Raw genomic sequence first — 18,195 nt, forward strand, 5'->3', positions numbered from 1 at the left:
GTCTGCGGTTTATTGGTTAAACAGAAGGACAAAGTTTATAACATCATTTGGGGTATTTAGCAAGCAGGCCTGGGGTGGGGGGAAGCAATTAACACAAAACAGATAGCACCAGACCAAACCCCAACAGCGGACAAAAGTATACAGCTTAATGATTATAGGTTGAATCCATATCATAGATCTATCACATACGAGTTATAGAGCCCCATGCAAGGCTCCTTCTGTCTCTCAACCTCATTAAAGAGAGAAGTAAACCCTTTACCTAGTAATACTGGAAAAGAAAGCTTTAACACACCTAATAAGTAATAAGAAACACTAGTCACATTAAATGAGGTTCAGTTAGGGCTAAACAAAAGTTTGCTAATATAGTTAGTATAGTTCATGGAACAGAGTAGTATTCAGCTAGTACTTGGTGATGAGTGAGTGAGGGAGTGAGTGAGGAAGTGAATGAATGAATGCACAAACAAACAAATGGCAAGTTTATGAAAGTGCCCAGTGAGAAAACACTCAACAGAAATAGCTGAACTCATCATATTCTGCTGGGCCTTGGGGACTAACTGTGTCCTCTGTTCCAGCTGAAACACCACAGTGTGAGAAAACCATCAGATCTCTGCACTGTCAATGTGAGCGGCTTGAAGTTCTCCAAGGTGAGGCCAGCAGCAAAGACGTGACCGAGCCAGATGTGATGGGGTGCCCGGATGCTCTGGTTTGTGTATGGCAATTCCACAGTCCCTGGTAGCTAGCAATCAGTTATGTAGAAAGATGGAGGAGGGGCGGGCAGGCAAGGACTCACTGTGCGGGAACAATATCCATGCACAAACTTTGCATTCACAGGAATTAGAAAAACTGACCTTAGGAATCTGTTCTTGAGACTGGGGCATAGAACATGCATTAATCAGCCAGGGTAGACTGTAATTCCTCGTGTAGAGTTCCCACCACATGAGTTTACCATATGGTAGGGGTAGAGAAACTCTTTCCCTGAGGAGAAATATGCAAGAATATGTGTAGCACCACCGTTTGTAATGACGGAAGCTTTGAAACAGACTAGGCGTGTACTGCTAGAAAGGAATAACTTGTCCTACACTCAAGGAAGTCAAGTGGAAAAACTGGAGCTATGTGTATCAACACAGATTAGTCTCCAAAGAGCTACACAGATCCCACATAAATCTCAAAAGCATGCTCATGGGTAAAAAGGCACATTTTACCATAATATGAATATAAAGTTTTAAAACATGTAAATAACCCCATGTACTTGATGGATATAAACATAAGTGTATATGTAATACACATAAAAATCAAGAACAAGGATGAGGTGTGGGGTTTGGGGACCACATGGAGGGCGTGGGATGGAGGTCGTAAGTCTTCTAATGGTTTCTTTCAAGTTTAGACAGTTCAGAATCAGATCTGTTAAAACTGGGTCATGTTTGGCTATATCTCCAAAGTGCCACTGACTGCTCTTCCATGCGTCTGAAGTGTCCCAGTGTAGAAGAAAGCGGGGTCCCCAAGGCCCTCCCCGCTTGGCTGCTCTCGCACTAAGAACGCCTCTTCGTCCTCCAGCTGCTCTGGTGCTGCCTCGGGGCTCCTGGGCCAGGAACTAACACTGAACTAACACTGTTTTTTTGGAATGCTTTCCAACAGGCAAGGGAAAAGGACTTCAAACATTTTACATCCGTGATTTATATCAATGCCTCCGAAAACCTGCTGCCTCTAGGTGAGCTTTGTCTGTCCGTGCACCTGTGAGCGGCCTCTGGTCTCTCTAGAGTGGCCAGGGCACTGGAGGGAACACAGATCTCCACTCTGGCTCTGTGCAGTCAGCCAGCACATTTCTCTGTGAGCTGACACTCCTCTCCACAAACACAGCCGATCCTTTCCTCCAACCCTGCAAGCCACCTTGCAAACTCCAGGGAGAGAAAAAGCCTCTTAGTAATTCAGCAAATCTACAGTGACCCCTGCTGGTGCCAGGACTGTGTGGCCTGCCCAACTCCTGCTCAGGAGAGCTTGTGATTTGGTAGGAGACATGGGCTCAGACTCAAACCAAAAGCAAGGCACATATAAGTAACGGCACGGGGAAATTAGGAGATGCTATGCAAGCATACAAGGGGGATATTAACCCAAGCCATCAAGTTAGGAAAAACTGAGAAACAACACCTAAGATAGGATCGAAAAAGAAATAAGGTGACTCAGCAAGGTGGCCCAGTGGGTCACAACACCTGCTACCAAGCTTGGTGACCTGAATTTGATCCTTGGGACCCACATGATAGAAGAAGGGAACCATCTCCTAAGAAATTGTCCTCTGACACCTGTGTGTATGTGTGTGTGTGTGTGTGTGTGTGTGTGTGTGTGTGTGCACGCGTGTGTATGTATGAGACTCAGGAATTAGTAAAGATGTTTTGGGTTGAGGAGCAGCTGTGGAAAGGTACTACCTGGTCAGGACGATTGCTTACAGGAGATGCCTGAGGAAAAAGAACTGAGGCGAGATACATTGGCAGGGACTTGATCTACGAGGGCTTCGAGAGTTGAACTTAATCCTCCAGACAGAAAAAGGATTTTCTGGAAGGATTGTAAACAGGGAAGCTCAGTGAGGAAGGGTGGGTTCTAAGAGATAAAAACGGAGACTGGGAGACCTGTTTGCTTTTCCACGTTCAGTTCAGTTTTCCATGGGAGAGGAGATGAAGCTGTGGACAGGTGGAGTGAAGGGGACTGAAAGTGATTTGGGACGAGGTGGGAACCACTGAGCTTGGCAGCCTGAGGGGATATAAGGAAAGGGCTTGAATCAAGGGGATACTCAGAAAAAGTTCGAAATGGGACGCTAATGAGGTGAGCTTGATTTGTCTCATTGAGTTTGAGAGGAGCTTCTAAAGGAACATCTAAGAGATCCCTGCCTTAGAAGGAAGTGTTATCTGCTAGGAGATGCCTCGGCATAAACAGGCCAAGGGCATGTGTAAAGGTGATCAGCCCTATAATAATGAAAACAGCATGAGGATACTCTTTATGTCCATCAAACACTGGCAAGTATAAAAAGGACTAATAGCTGCCCACACCGGTGTAGACGTGGATACTCTTGAAGACAATAAAATATAAGAAATCAATGTGACACCGAGGGGGTAATTTGGTAGTATCTCTTAAATTTTAAATAAAATAGGGCTGGAGAGCCGGCTTAGCTGTTAAGAGCACTTGCTGCTCTTGCAAAAGACCCAGGTTCAATTTCCAGGATCCCTGGGGGCAGCTCACAGCCACCTATTACTCCAGTTCCAAGTATCTGAGCCTCCATGGGCTTCTGCACACACTCAGTGCACATGAAGCCACGCAGGCACACATACAGATAATAAATAAATCTATCTTTAAAAAATTGAAGGAGTAACTGCCTTTATTAGTTCCATTTCTAGGGGTATATCTATACAGAGAAACTTACACAAGGGAACTCCCAGCAGACAGTCTCTTGTTAGACTTTGCAGAACGTTGACTCAGCTTTTGTAGGCTGCCCAGCACACCAGGTCTAAGTGATTCTGCACCGGTGCCAGTTGTGCAGCTCCAGGAGTCCATCTGTGGAGCCCTCGTGGCTGGCCATCCAGCAGGGCTGCCCACTAGCCCAGTATCACTCCAGGCGCAGGATACAAACTCAGGAGTAAACGCAGGAATTGCCCTTGCTTAGAAAGCTCATCCACCACAGGAACCAATGTCACTTGTGACATTCCATAAGCCTGTAGCCTGCAGCCTTCCCATGAAGGACATGTCTGATCATAGAGTCACCATTTACCGAGAAGCACCCCATCTGGAGGTATAATTTAGACTCTCTCCCGGCCCAGACATGATTTACCAGTATGCAGTCATTTTTCACCACAACCAATAGTTGCCTATTAACACAGTGATCATGGCATGCACTTCAGGTTACCAGGGAGACAGGGCTAGAAAGTGAATCTGAGATCCAGTTATCATGCAAGAGGCAGGGTTTGATCACCTCTTACCCACATCCCTCAAATGCTACCAATAGAAAAGGATTAAACTAGGTCATGTCTATTCTAGAAGGTAGCTAAACGATTGGATGAATCTGTTTTAACATGGAATGATCTTCAAATCATACTGTTAAAGGGGAAAAGCCACAATATAGGTGCTTATAAAAAGAAAATGTATTTTGACGCATACATTAGAAAATACGACGTATATACATGGAATTTTAAACAGTTGGGATTGAAGGAACACTTTTTTTCAGTGATGTTTGACTATTTGGGGTAGGCATTTTGGCATCTCTAATCAGAAGTGATAGAGATTATCTAGGAGTGTTGCTCAGTGGTAGAGAGTTTGCCTGGCATGCATAAGGCCCTGAGGTAGATCTCTGGATTGGGAAGGAAGAAAAAGAGGACAGAGAGATAATTTTTAAATGGGCTTTGCATGTGAGCAGACACAATTTCTATTAGTGAGTGCAGTTAGAGATTTAGAACTTTCTAAAACATTATTTTCAGTTGTGTTGTGTGTGCATATGTGATGTGATGTGTGTGTGTGTGTGTGTATTTGAGGGTGTGGTATACATGGTACAGGTACCCAGAGAGGCCAGGAGAGGTCACTGGAACCCTTGGAGCTAGAGTAACAGGCAATTGGAAGCTACCCCATGTGCATTCTGGGAACTAAACTCTGGTCCTTTGCAAAAGCAGTTAATTCTCTTGACCCCCAAGTCATCACTCCAGCCCTATGGTTGGAGATTTGAGGATGGAGATATAAAGAATCTTCCACAGCACCTGGCCTTCCCCTGTGGAGTTCAGCGAATGTTCAATATCTTTCTCTTTAAGTCTTTACAAACTCAAGATTCTCTTTGTTTGCCCATGCAGATGCCTTTCATACATTTCCAGCCCTAAAGGAACTGGAGCTGGCATTCAATGGCATCAAGACAGTCTATGTGAAATATGGAGACTTCAAGACATTGGAAGTAAGTTGGAGGTAGGAAGTTTTTGATCCTACCTGTTCCCTGTAAGCAATGAGTATAGGGGGCTTTGCAGATTGTAACTTTGAACTAGGCGTGGTAGCACACACCATTAATCCCGACACTCAGGGAGACAGAGGCAGGTGGATTGCTGTGAGTTGGAAGCTGTCCTGGTCTCAATTAGTAGACCAGGTTTCTCAAGGCTACATTGAGAAACCCTGTTTCAAAAACAAAACAAAACAAGATTGTGATTTTGGGGAAAGGTTCTCTGGGCTGTCTCTGTTAGGCTCTTGCTTTATGGTTGGCCTCTGGAGAGGGTGGTGGTAATGGTAATGGTAGTGACGATGATGGCGGTGGTGGTGATGCCGGTGGTGGTGGTAGTGGTAGTGGTGGCAATGGTGGTAGTGTTGGTGGTGGAGGTGATAGTGGTGATGGTGGTGATGATGGTGATGGTGGTGATGATGGTGATGGTAGTAGTGGTGATGATGGTGGTGGTAATAGTGTTAGTGGTACTAGTGGTAGATAGGTACCTAGAGCCAAGGTGTATGATCCTGGAATATAAGTGCCAAGGACCATTCATGTTTAGGAGAAAAGTGAGTTTAAGTGGAGTATCCAAGGAAGAGGAATTTCTCAGGAAATGTATCTGCTCGGGTGTTTGGAGGGCTGTGGAAGTTAAAAGCCTAATACAGTGAGCTAGAGACCTTGTGGCCGATACCAAAGACACACACCCTGACCTCAGTAAACTAGGCTGGTTCCACCGGCCTGGGTTAGTACAGGCTTCCCTCGTCCATTGACCCAGAGATGAAGATGGACGAAATAGGCCCCTGTAAACTCAGCGTACATTCTAGGTGCTCGCACATTCCTGTTCTCAGAACCTTGGGATAGAAAATATAGGACATTTGGTCTGCATAGCCTCATACTTTATTACCTCCTTTGACTTTGATAAAGAATCGAGGGAGTGAAGGTTTTTGTCCCTATCCAAGAATCACTGCACACATGGTTTGGAGAACAGCGCCAGAAGTGGGGCCCAGCCACCTGGCCAGGCTCACTCTCTCCCTGAGTGGTGTCTGACCCTTCCCTGTGTCAGCCTTATAGTAAAGCATTTCCCTTCATACTTCCGCAGCATGTCTATTGCTGTTAGCTTTGGTAGATTCAATCTGCAAACATCAAAGGTCAGCCAGGCTTCATGTGTGCCTCACTTACCTTGTCTTCAAGAAAATGACCTTTTCAAAGAGTTGAGAGCCTTCGTATGCCAGAGTTTAGAAATACTTTGACATATTGGAATGGGCATTTTCCCAAGATGGTGGGCGTGTCCACCTCACATGCTGAAAACATCCTGTGCTGAATGCAATGCTGACTTTTCCCCCCTGGTTTCAAGTCATATTGAGAATTGGCAGCAGTTTGCTCTGACCCTGGACATGAGCTGGTCCTTGGAGTTATTCCGTAGGCAAACTCTCATAGTCCAATAAAATCCAAAGGAAGTAACTAATGAGCTTGGAGCTAAGTTAAAGCATCTTTCTGTGTTATATTTTGGTGTCATGACAGAGATTTACCATTGTGAGGTAAATCCTGGGTACTAGAGATCCAAGGAGCCATTTCTCTGCCTCCCTGGCCCAGGTGCTTTGCATGGACTTCCATTGTGCTTCGACTTTTTCAGAGAACAGTCACTCAACACCCCAGAGTTACATGTTGTGCCATGAATCTTGTCTTCCTCCTTTCAGATTCCTGCTATCCCAAAGATGCCACAAGTACCAGTGGCCATCCAGAGGGATATGATCACATTGACTCTCTGAGTAATTACGATTAGCTTAGGATCTAATGTCGATCATGATTGACCTTGGACATCCCCACTTTGTAATTTGATTGCATCTGATGATTATTTATCCTACAGACCCAGCCTTATCCAAAGGAATTTGTCTACAAAGAAAAAGAAACTCATTTTAGGATGCAGAATATAAATGGGAAACGGAAACCTCTGGATTAGTCATTTGTTCTCTTCTCTCTGTGATTGCAAGGGCTCCTCAGGAAAAAGATAAACATGTCAAATAGCCTGAGTTTGCATCTCACAGTGGTGAATGCTTGGATATGTGATGAAACTCAGTGTGACTCAGCAGATACAGCGGCCAGGCTAGCGATCGACTGTCCTTGTTTGTCAGAGAGCCTGCCCCAAGGGGAGCAGCCCAGAGTAGAATTCCTCCATAGTCGATTTTGGAAAACTTACCTTTGCTGTGATTTGATCCTCTGTTTACGAATCTGAAAACTAGCCAGAAGGATCCTTCCCCAGCTGGAAGGCTTTATGTCTAGTCTTTGTCCTGACAGCACTTTGTCTTGCCCAAATAACTTTACCTTGAGGATAAAGTTTCCCCCTTTGTAAAATCTAGGCTAGCTCTAAAATTTTATGATTCTACAACTGTATATTTCTTTGAGCTACCCCTCATAAAAGCAAATTTGGATCCAACATTAAATATCCAAAGCAGCTAGAATTGTGGTTCACAGATGTTTTTTTTCTGTAAGAGACAAGAAATTGTGTTAAACTTTAGGTCCGTATGCTCATAAGTAGTTGTGACTGTCATAACTTATCATCCATACCTCTGTGGGAGGAGAGAACTATAGACAGCATGGAGGCAAACAAGCATGTTGAAATGCGAACTTCTCATAATTGCCAAATGGAGCACACATTTTTTTTTCCTTTTTTGAGACAGACTTTCTCTGTTTAGCTCTGGCTGTCCCGGAATTCACTCTGTAGACCAGGCTGGCTTTGACTCACAGAGATCTGCCTGCTCTTGTCTCCCAAGTGCTAGGATTGAAGACATGTACCACCTATCCTGGCCTCATGTTTTTATTTTTAAGTGTAAGGCTCATTCTTAGCTCATTAGCATAAAAGAGCATCAGGCTGGACTCAGCCTGCTGGCTCCTGAGCGTGAATGCCAGTGAATCTTCTCAGAGTGGCTGGATGGGGAGTGAGAGCGGGTGGTGGGAAGTGCTGGGTGGAAAGTGAGAGCGGGTGGGGGAAGTGCTGGGTGAGCCTGCAGAGGTGGGTTAGGGCAGACCTCGGGGTTCCTGAAACCTGTTGCTAAGGGTAGAAACTCTTTTACGGAATAGAGATCACAGAGTTTTAAACTGGAGCATGCTGTGGTCAGAGCTGTGTTTTAGAAAACGTGTTCTGGCTGCTGTGTGAGGAATGGGTTAGAAGGAACATGAGACACTGAGGCAGGTAAAATCTACAGGCCTTGGCAGTCCACACACAAGTATGAGAGACAAGGATTTTCCCATCTTCACCTGTGCTTTTTCCCAAGCCCTGCTGCTCCTCTTGCTCCAGCCAAGTGAGATGGCATTGTTCTGTGCACCTTAAACCCTGTCTCTCCTGCTGATACTTAGGACCTTTCACATCCTGGCCAGTCTCATCAAACTCTCCCACACTACAAATTTCACTGGTAACCAAAGCCTTTGCGGTTCTTAGAACAAGCAACATGGCTGCTTCCTGCTTCCTGTCTCATGCCTCTCTCACATCAGTTCTCTATGCCTTTAACTGTTTGGTCTGATGATGGCTCAGACACTGCCTCTGTGCGAAGCCTGTCCTGATATTCTTGCAGATTTGACTGTTACTGCCTTTTTGGCTTGTGGTGTGTGTCTAGACATCTATCGCAGCAATATAACTTTTTTTTTTTACTTATTATCCTTTGACAGTTTCACATATGCATAGAGAGAATTTTAATCCTTTCTACCCTGAGTAACCTGTTTCATCCCCCTTCTTTTCCTGCTGAAACCCTTCTTGCCAAGTCCCCCTCCTACTTAAATGATGTGGGGGGGTTGCCTACATGAGCATAGGTAGGAGGTTATTTACTAGAACTGAACAGCCTGTCACCACTGAAGGAAGGTGACCCCCTCCTTTGCCACTCTTAGCAACCAGTAGCCTTTCAGAGAGAGGTGGGCCCCGTGAGCCCTTTCTTCTTGTTCTTGTGTCTTCTATGATAAATGGTTGATGGGCCCAGTCTTGTGCAGGTGACCACTACTGCAGTCAGGTCATGAGTGTGCTATCCATGTCATACCCAGCAGGAAGTTCTACAGCATTCCTCCCAACTTTTGTTTCTTAAAACCCTTCCATCTCCTCTTCTGTGATATCCCGAGCCTTGAAGGGGGAGATATGGCTGTCCCATTTAAGGCCAAGCACTCCACAGCCACTTACTCTCTGCACTTGGATCATGTTGTGAGTCTCTCTCTGTATTAGCCACTATCCACTACAAAAGAAGCCTCTCTGATAAAGGCTGAGATCCCAGCAGACCACTTCTTAATAGACAGATATAGATAGCTTGCAGCTCAAGAAAAGTGGGCGCTCTGACAGGGCAAGGACAAGATAAGCCTTCAGTTTGGGGGGGGGTGATGATGATTAATGGTGAAAGAAGAAGAACAACGACAACAACAAGAAGAACAGCAACAAGAACAAGGACAAGAAGAAGAAGAAGGAGGAAGAGGAGGAAAAAGAGGACAGCTGATGGTGGAGTGACCACTTGGACTCATTGTCCTTTTAAGCTAGTTCATTTTCGTTCACTTTCATGTAGGTCTGCATTGTGCCAGGGCTTACGCTCAGTTATAAGGCTCCGGTGCAGTGGTGACATGGCCCCTGACCTCAAAGGCATATGATCCAGTCCTTCACTATGTACCAGACATAGTACAAGGCACATCTCTAGCTCTCTTAAGACCCGAAGATTTCAACAACAGGAGTAGTTTGGATAAAACGGACAGTCAGGATTGGGAGACAGTCCATCTGGCTGAGGTTTGGGAAGTATTTTGTGAGGAAGCAGCTCTGAGATGGCCCTCTGGGACCGGGATGCCCAGAGAAGGGCATTCTTTTAGTGGAAACATAGGAAGGATGACAGGCAAGGAGCAGGGAGGAGCCTGAAACAAGGATGTGCAGTGGCAGCTAAAACTGAAAGAGGGATGAACCTGACTCCAACAGGCGGTGAATGTTAAACCAAGAGATTTTATCCTGTGGGTGATGGGTTCCTGGCAGCAGAGGAGGGGAGCATAGCCAGCTCCCACCTCATGTTTAAGCCTCCTTGTCACATGTTTATGCTTCTGTTTATCCCATCTTTTGTTTTGTTTTCTTGCATGGTAGTTCTTGGACCTTTCCTTCAACAGCCTGACTGAGGAGGCCATCTGTGATCTGGGGATTCTGCCGCATCTCCGCGTGCTGCTCCTCACAGGAAATGGGCTCACCTCCCTGCCACCCCACATGGCTGTCATAGAACAGTAAGTTTTACATCCTTGAGTTTATCCTGTGTGTCCTCTCAGGAGCCTTTGTCTGGGGCCTGACACCAAAGGAATACTTCAGAGCAGCTCTTCTTGGAAGTTCTGTTAAGACAGGTTTTGAGTACCCAAGGTGAAAATGCTGCCTATTTATCCTTCCAGGAAGTGCCTCCAATGTATCCTGTGTGCTACTGAGAGATTGGAGCCGGGCATGATGGGGCAGGCCAAAACTCAGCATTCAGTAGGTTGAAGCAGGTCAATCTTTCTGCATTCTAGCCATCCTGGTCTACATAGCAAGTTCTAGCTAGCCAAGGCTGCATAGTAAGACCTTCTCAAAACATATGCTTATGTATATGCACACATCTACACACAGTGAACACGAATATACATGTGCATACATATGCATGTGTGTGCATACACACAAGCACTTGTGTTCCTATATACAAACACACACACTTGCAAAGCTGCTTTCCCTGCCTCTGATCCTTTGTAGGCTTTGGGTGTTGCTCTGGCTAGCTGCTCCCCTTAATAAGCCCTCTCTTCCAGGTCCTTAAGTCTACTTGCTGCTCTCTAAATAAGCTTTGCACAGTTCCATTCTGCACCTTTGTTGAGGCCATTTCTACTGCCAGAACATCCTGACTTTCTTTTCTGAATTATAACACATAAATAGTATTTACTGTGTGCCAGACAATATTCTCCACACTTTCACCCTCCTGACACTTCTATGAGATAGGTGAGCATCATCCCATTCTTCAGATGAGGAAGTTGAGGCAGAGACAAGTTAAATAACTTCCCCAAATTTACAAAACTAGTTTCTTATAGAGCCAATATTCAAATCAAGCTTTTTCTTTGTTTACTCTAGAGGCAGAACTTAGAGTCATCAGCATGGCTTTTCACATAGATTGCTCATACTCCAAGGCTCAGCTCCTATCCCACTTGCTGTCTTCTCTAACCATCAGGTGAACTGGATGTTTTCCCGGTTGATCTAATACTTGGCTAGTCTGTTGAGACATGGGTACCTAACATGTACCCTTATAGAAGGTGGATAGATGGCAGGCACATTAGGCCTCTCCATGTGGGGCAGGAGCACTCTCAAAGCTACTCATCTCTGACTGGCAGCAACTAGACAAGGACCTGGTGCTTTTCATATAACGTCGATGTTGACCAATAGAGATGCTGACAGTGACAGCCTCATGATGGTGCTCATTGCCAGGAGGAAAGATATGGTGGCAAAGACAATGATGATGATAGCAGTTAGTTGCTCCAAAGGGTTGGGATAATAGTGATTGTTGGATTTAGGGTTTCTTTAGATAGGATTATTTTGTTTCCAAGCTGTGTTTTTGAAAGTCTAGTTCAAACTAACTTAGACAAAAAGGGCATTTAAGAAGCATTCATGGTGGCATGTGTCTATCATCCCAATCTGTGAGAGGCTTAGGCTAGAGGATCATGGGAGTTCAAGGTCAACCTGGGTTAAATAATGAGACCTTATTTCCTATAAAAAAGAAGAAGACTAGAGAGTTGGTTCAGCAGTTCAAAGCACCTTGTTGCTCTTACAAAAAGGTCAGAGCTTTAGTTCTCAGCATCCACATGGCAGCTAACAATCATGTGTAACTCTAGTTCCACAGGATCCAGTGCCCTCTTCTGGCCTCCTTGAGTACTGCATACATGTGATGGACAGACACACATGCAGACACTTTAAAAAATATTTTTTTAAAAAGGAAAGGGTTTATAAATCTGAAAAGTCCTAAAAACTAATCTTCTGGATTTGTGTAGGGGCACAGTGGGGACAGGATTTGTCAAGGTTCTAGCCCCATATGTATCCTTCTATCACTGTGCCTGTTGTGTGCTCTTAGACCCCTGAACATAGCTTTGTTTGCCTTTGTGCTGATGAGACATGTCTCAGTCAGACTCTCAAAAAAGTATTGTGACTAGAGAGGATTTGCTTGCTCTGAGTAGAGAGAGATCATCGGTATTTTATTATGGAAAATTTCAGAAGTGTGTAAAAGTAAAGTTATGGTTTGAGCATGTAATATCTCCTCAGATGGCTCATATAGTAAAGGATAGTTCCCCAGCTGGCAGCACTGTTCTGCAGGAAGTCACTTACTGGGAAATGTCCTTGGGATATCTTGTACTTCTCCAATTCTTGTCTCCGATTCCTGCCCTCCATGAGGTTGGTAATATCTGTACAGGCCCCCCTTAGCAGGCCCAGGATCAAGAGATTCGAGGACTGGCCAAAAGAAATGATTCTTCCCTGCAAGTTGCTTCTGATGGGTGCTTGTCACAGCAGTGGTCAGACTGACTAATGCGAGGAGAATAAATGGTAAAGTGAGTTCCCATGTTCCTACCTCCCAGGAGTTAGAATGTGACGGTTGTGAGGTCGTAGCCAAACCATTACAGATATACCCCTATCATACCCAAGTACAGATTATTCTTAGGAAAAATGGACCCAGCTATAAATGACTCTACTCACAAATGAATCAGATTCATATATCAGCTATAAATATTCAATATGTCCCTCTAGAGATAAGGGCTCTTTTAAAACTCATAGTCAACCTCCAGAATTAACACCAGAATTTACTCCACCTCCAGAATTAACAATGATAGGTAGAGAGAATTGGTTACAGGAATCTTAGAACACTGCTGGGTCAAATGGAGAGGGGGGCATGGAAGAGCAGAAGGAAGGAGGGCCGGTGCTCAGCTATTGGAAGCTAACTCTGGTGGACTGGAGGCAGGAGTCTGCATCTGCCACCGGGCTTTTAGAGAGGTCATTGCACTAATGCTCTAATCCACCTGCCTCGGCCTTTGTCAACACAGTTGCCAGTGTCATTGTCCTTTGCTGCTGCTGTCACAAGCCACAGGAGATCTGCCCCCCGATCTACTATGCTCAGCAGGGTCTTACCAGTCCCTTTCATCGATAGCACCTTGCTGGAAGCCAGTTTAAAAAGGTGGTCTAGCAGGTATAGTTAAGTGGTTGTCTCCACCCCCTACTATACAGTGCTGAGCACAGAGGGAAAGAGTGAAGGCTGACAGCGTGGAGGCAGATGACGCCACTCCTTGGAGTCCTAACTTCTCTCTTCTCCATGTCTTATTTCCATACAACAGTAACAACCACCGCAGGTTTCATGTCACTTATATTGAAGGCACTCACCCTCCTCCACAAAGTGAGCTGAGGTGCAGTTTTATCAGCTACTGTGGCTATCTCTGAATGACTTTATCTCCAAAGAAATTTAGGAGCCAGGCACGGTGGCAATTGCCTGTAATCCCATCACTTCAAAGACAAAGGCAGAGGAGGGTTGAGAGTAGCCTGAGTTATACCATGAACTCAGTGGGCTGAGTTACACACTCAAAGTGAGACTCTGCCTCAAAAAAAAAACAAAGAGAGAGAGAGAGAGAGAGAGGAAGGAAGGAAGGAAGGAAGGAAGGAAGAAAGAAAGAGGAAGAAAGAGAAGAAGAGAGAAAGAGAAAGGGAAGGAAGGAAGAAAGAAAGAGGAAGAAAAAGAGGAAGAGAGAAAGAAAGGGAAGGAAGGAAGAAAGAAAGAAAGAGGAAGAAAGAGAAGAAGAGAGAAAGAGAAAGGGAAGGAAGGAAGAAAGAAAGAGGAAGAAAAAGAGGAAGAGAGAAAGAGAAAGGGAAGGAAGGAAGGAAGGAAGGAAGGAAGGAAGAAGGAAGGAAGGAAGAAAGGATGGAAGGAAGGAAGGAAGAGCCATACATACAGATGTTTCATAACCTGAAATCTAAGTTACAAAGCCAGTGATCACCTAGCAATTTATATGTCCACACTCATATGTACATATAAAACAAGAAAGAAAATATTTACAATTTTACAGTCACCTTTCCTTACTTGGTCAGGAGGTCATAGATATTTATAAATTTCCCATCATCCATTTTAAAGTTCTGTTACTGTCAGCCAGCAACCTCAGCTAGTTGGAGTTCAACCTTCACTCCTGAAGAGTCGGAGCACTACATGTGTAGCTTTTAAGGGTTACTATGATTTTTTTCAGTAACTTTTGCTAAATGTCGTAGACTCTCTAAGAGGAGATCAATAATTGCATAAATCCAAAGATACTCTTTTGGGTCTTGGAGAAATGAAAATATATTTACATTTGATAATTGCTCATATCATCAAAAGCAGGCTCCATTTTTACTTGCCTCACGGTCCAAAGAAACTAGACACCGAGTGACTCGTAACATTAGCTTCTAGTTCAGTGAGACTGTTCTTGTGACCCCCAGGGAGTGCCTCTCTTGAGAAGACAGACCTCTAAATCAGAAGGGGCCAGCAAGATGGCTCACTGTTTAAAGTACTTGCCACACCAGCCTAATGACGTGAGTTCAATCCCTGGAAGCCAAGTAAAGGTGGAGGAAGAGAACCAACTCCACAAAGTTGTCCTCTTACTCCACACACATGCTGTGACATGTGTACACCCCCCACACACACCCTGAAGCTAGAAAAATGAGAAACAGAAATGCTCTTATTATTCCACTACCAGATATTACTGTGAGAGCATGCTTCCACCTCCCTCCACTGATCTCTAGGTATTCAATGAGAATGCTAACAAGAAAGCCAGCATCGTATTGATTGCCAATTTTTGCGATGTTTCCACTGTAAGTCAGTGTCCCAATTTCCCCAACTCTGCATACCTGGTCTGGTAATTGAATCATAAAGGCTATTTCACCAGAGGATGGGGGCATATGGCAAGACAGGAAGCACCTCAAATCTGTCTCCTTACTCAGCGGCAAGCGCATTGGCAGAATCTGTCTCAGGAGACCACTGGGGGACTCTGGAACTTGCTGGAGACATATCTTCCAGAGGAAGAAGGCCTAGTCACAAAACTGCTGATAATTTCACTTTATCAGCTCTTTTCCCAGTAGCTGGCCCCATCCTGCTATCCCAGTCTCATGGTAATAGTCACAGATAGGCTTTTGGAGTATAACTGGGAAAAGCTCGCAGTTGCCAGAGTGGGCAGAAAGGCCCCTACTCTCCAAGTGTTGGGGATCTGTTCTGTGACCCTGAAGCACGGAGAGGTAGTTAGTCATCCACTGTGGCCCAGCTTCCTCCCTGTGCCACACAGTTTCAAGCCCATCTTCAGTTAGAGAAACTTGAAAACTGATAGTGTTTTCATTCTTCATCCCTCCAATAGTCTTTACCCCTTTGGGAAAGCCAGACAAAGTTTAGGACATTCAAAAGCAATTGTAATGTGGAAGAAATTAGTAACTCCCCATAAATGTCCAGAGAAAGACACAGGGTCAGAAAAGACCTGAGAAGACCTTACATTTATACTTCAGAATGATCCTTGCCATGAAGACAGCCTATCAAATTATAAAAACAAAACAAACCCATCAAACCTCAGTGAGAACAGTCTAACCTCCAAAGCTATCACTAGCAGGTCCCAACGTTCATTTTACCACTAAAAACCCCAAGCTGTAGAACATGTGGACACACAGAAATCTCTCTCAGAAAAATAAGAAGGAAGATCTTCTAAAGAATAAAAAACTCAATGGTGGTAAAGGTGCCAAAAGAACTAACAGAAGACAAGGACAAAGTCAAGAAAAAGAAAATGTAAATAATGAAGAGAGAACCTGAAAAGAAAACAAAAATTCTATACAGTTAAAAGTTATTGAAGTTAAAAGGTCATTGGAGAAATTCCAAAGCAGAATAGAGCAGGCAGGGGGAAAAAAAGAATTGGTGGCCTTAAAGGTAGGACAATTAGAGTTTCCAAGTCTGAGAAATAAAAGGACTGACTTCTATAAAGCCAGAGGGACCTGAAGACAAGCCAATCAATGTATGTACTGTGGAAGCCCTGGGAGAGAAGAGGGGCAAGCTGGGGGAGAGGGAAGGGGAGAAAAGAAGGAAGAGGGAAGAAGAGGGGGAAAGGGGAAGGGAAGGAAGAAAAGAGGCCGGGAAGGAGGGAGAGAGATTATTTGAAGAAAAAGTGACCCCAAACCTCCCAAGTTTCTGTGACTATAAACATCCATGAAGCTAAATGGACTTCATGCACACATGCAGACACAATACAATCAATGTCAAAGATGATGAGCAATGTGAAGCCACTACAAGGGAAATGACTCCTTGCACATAAGGGAGTCTCAGTAAGATTATCAACAAATTCACATCAACTTAGCAGCCAGAAGGCAGAAGTCTGACATATTCAGAGTGCTAAAGAAAAAAAAACCCGCCAACCAAGAGTCCTGTGTCCAGCAAACCTGTCCTTCAGGGGGTGGAGAGAAGGCTGAGCGCAGACTGCTCTTCCAGAGGACCCAACTTGGGTTCCTAGCACCTATATCCAGAAGCTTACAACAGCCTAGGACTCCAGCTCCAGGAAATTCAATACTTTTTGGCCCCCCAGGGTACCTGCACTCATGTACACTTACATTTGTATGTGCACACACACACACACAATTAAAAATAAAATCAAATTGTCTTTCTGTGGTAAGGCAGAAATTAAGACATTTCAAGATAAGCAAAAGTTTAGCTTAGTTCACTTAATGAACTTATCACCTCTAGACTTGCTGTACAGAAAGTGTTAGGACTGAGACAGGGATGACAGAACCCTAGACAGTGACCCAAAGCTATAAGCAGAAACAAAGATTGCATTTAGGTCAGTACACAGTCAACACAGTATTACTGCAATAATATTGCAGTTCCGGCTGTAGAACACTGCGGCAGAGAAGCGACTCTGTCTCAAACTGCGTAGAATCACGTTACCAGAAACCAACTTCTTTTTGAAGGATGGATGTATAGCAGCTTCTGTCGCAAAGAGTGTCCTTTGGGGCACAGCAGTGACCTGTGCTGTTGGCAGACGATGCACAGCTGTGCTTTGACGAGGGGAAGTGCATAGTCCTCCTCCCTGCTGTGAGGCCAGTTGGCTGCCTGACATTCATGGAATTAGGTCACCTTGTCCATCTGACATCTCTGCAGTGTGCACATCTACTGAGGACAGGAACAGCCTTCACACCCTCCACCCGTTCTGAAAGTTCATTCAGAGATCACCCGAACCACCCTGCTAGCAATTCTCCATTCTTTTTTTTAAACAAGCTTTTATTATTCACCCAATGGCCTCGAAAGATCTGACTCTCCAAGCAAGCAAACGGATAGTCAGGTGCATCCCTCTAAGCTCACTGCTGTGCAGAGCCACATCATGACAGCTCGTTTTTTACTGATGTTGGCATATCACACAAAATAGTTTTGTGAGTGCAGCAGAGGCATCTTCCCAGGCTAGCTGGTCCCGAGGCTTTCATTGTGGGCATGGAGAGACAGTGGTGCTGCTGGAAAAGGCACCATGGGAATCTAAGCCATGTGTTCCAAACTTTCTGGAAACTGACCTTAAATGATGCTTTCTCCAGACACAGAAAGACAAACCGTGCAAGATCTCACTCATACAGGGAATCTAGAGCAGCTGATCCTTGCTGGGAATTTAGCTCAGCTGGTAAAGTACATGCCTGGTATGTAGAGGCGTGGGTTCAGCCCCCAGCACTGCATGAACTAGGTGTGGTGGCACAGGCCTGCAGTCCTAGCATAGGATACACAAGGACACACGAGATCCTGTCTCAGAAAGGGGGCAGGGAATGGCTCAGTGGGTAAAGTCAGGACACGTTTGTGCACCCACCTATAGCTCCAACTTTAGGGCAGGGATAGAGTCAAATGGCTTCTAGGGACTCACTGGCTAGCCAGCCTGCCCAAAACAGTGACCTCCAGGTTCAGTGAGAGAGACTGTCTCAAAAAAACAAAAAAGTAGAGAGTGATAAAGAAAGACCCTGACATTGACCTCTGGCATGCACACACACACAAACACACACATGCGTGCACACACAGAGATGCACATAGTTGCACAGATATGTGTATATATACACATACACTATAACCCCCCCTATACACAGAATTTTTAAAGGTTTGTCTCATAGAAGCTGAGAGTAGAATAAAATAGAGGCTGGGGAAGTTGGGAGAGGAGGACCAGAAGCGACTCAAGCATTAAGCTATGGGTATATAGGATAACTGAGTTTTCATAATCTACTGCCCACTAGGATAAATTATATTACAGAT

General features: G+C 44.8%; 1 protein-coding gene across 1 annotated transcript in view; it reads left to right on the forward strand.

Moving 5' to 3' along the window:
* Xrra1 (X-ray radiation resistance associated 1) overlaps positions 1-18,195 on the forward strand; it is a 69,762-nt gene that overhangs the window by 9,137 nt on the left and 42,430 nt on the right. The window contains exons 3-6 of the mRNA XM_021658994.2: positions 573-644; positions 1,636-1,708; positions 4,821-4,918; positions 10,029-10,162. Of these exons, the coding sequence (XP_021514669.1) occupies positions 573-644; positions 1,636-1,708; positions 4,821-4,918; positions 10,029-10,162 (377 nt within the window). The remainder of the gene's footprint in view (positions 1-572; positions 645-1,635; positions 1,709-4,820; positions 4,919-10,028; positions 10,163-18,195) is intronic.

Source organism: Meriones unguiculatus, chromosome 14 (genome assembly GCF_030254825.1).
Source record: "Meriones unguiculatus strain TT.TT164.6M chromosome 14, Bangor_MerUng_6.1, whole genome shotgun sequence".
NCBI lineage: Eukaryota > Metazoa > Chordata > Mammalia > Rodentia > Muridae > Meriones > Meriones unguiculatus.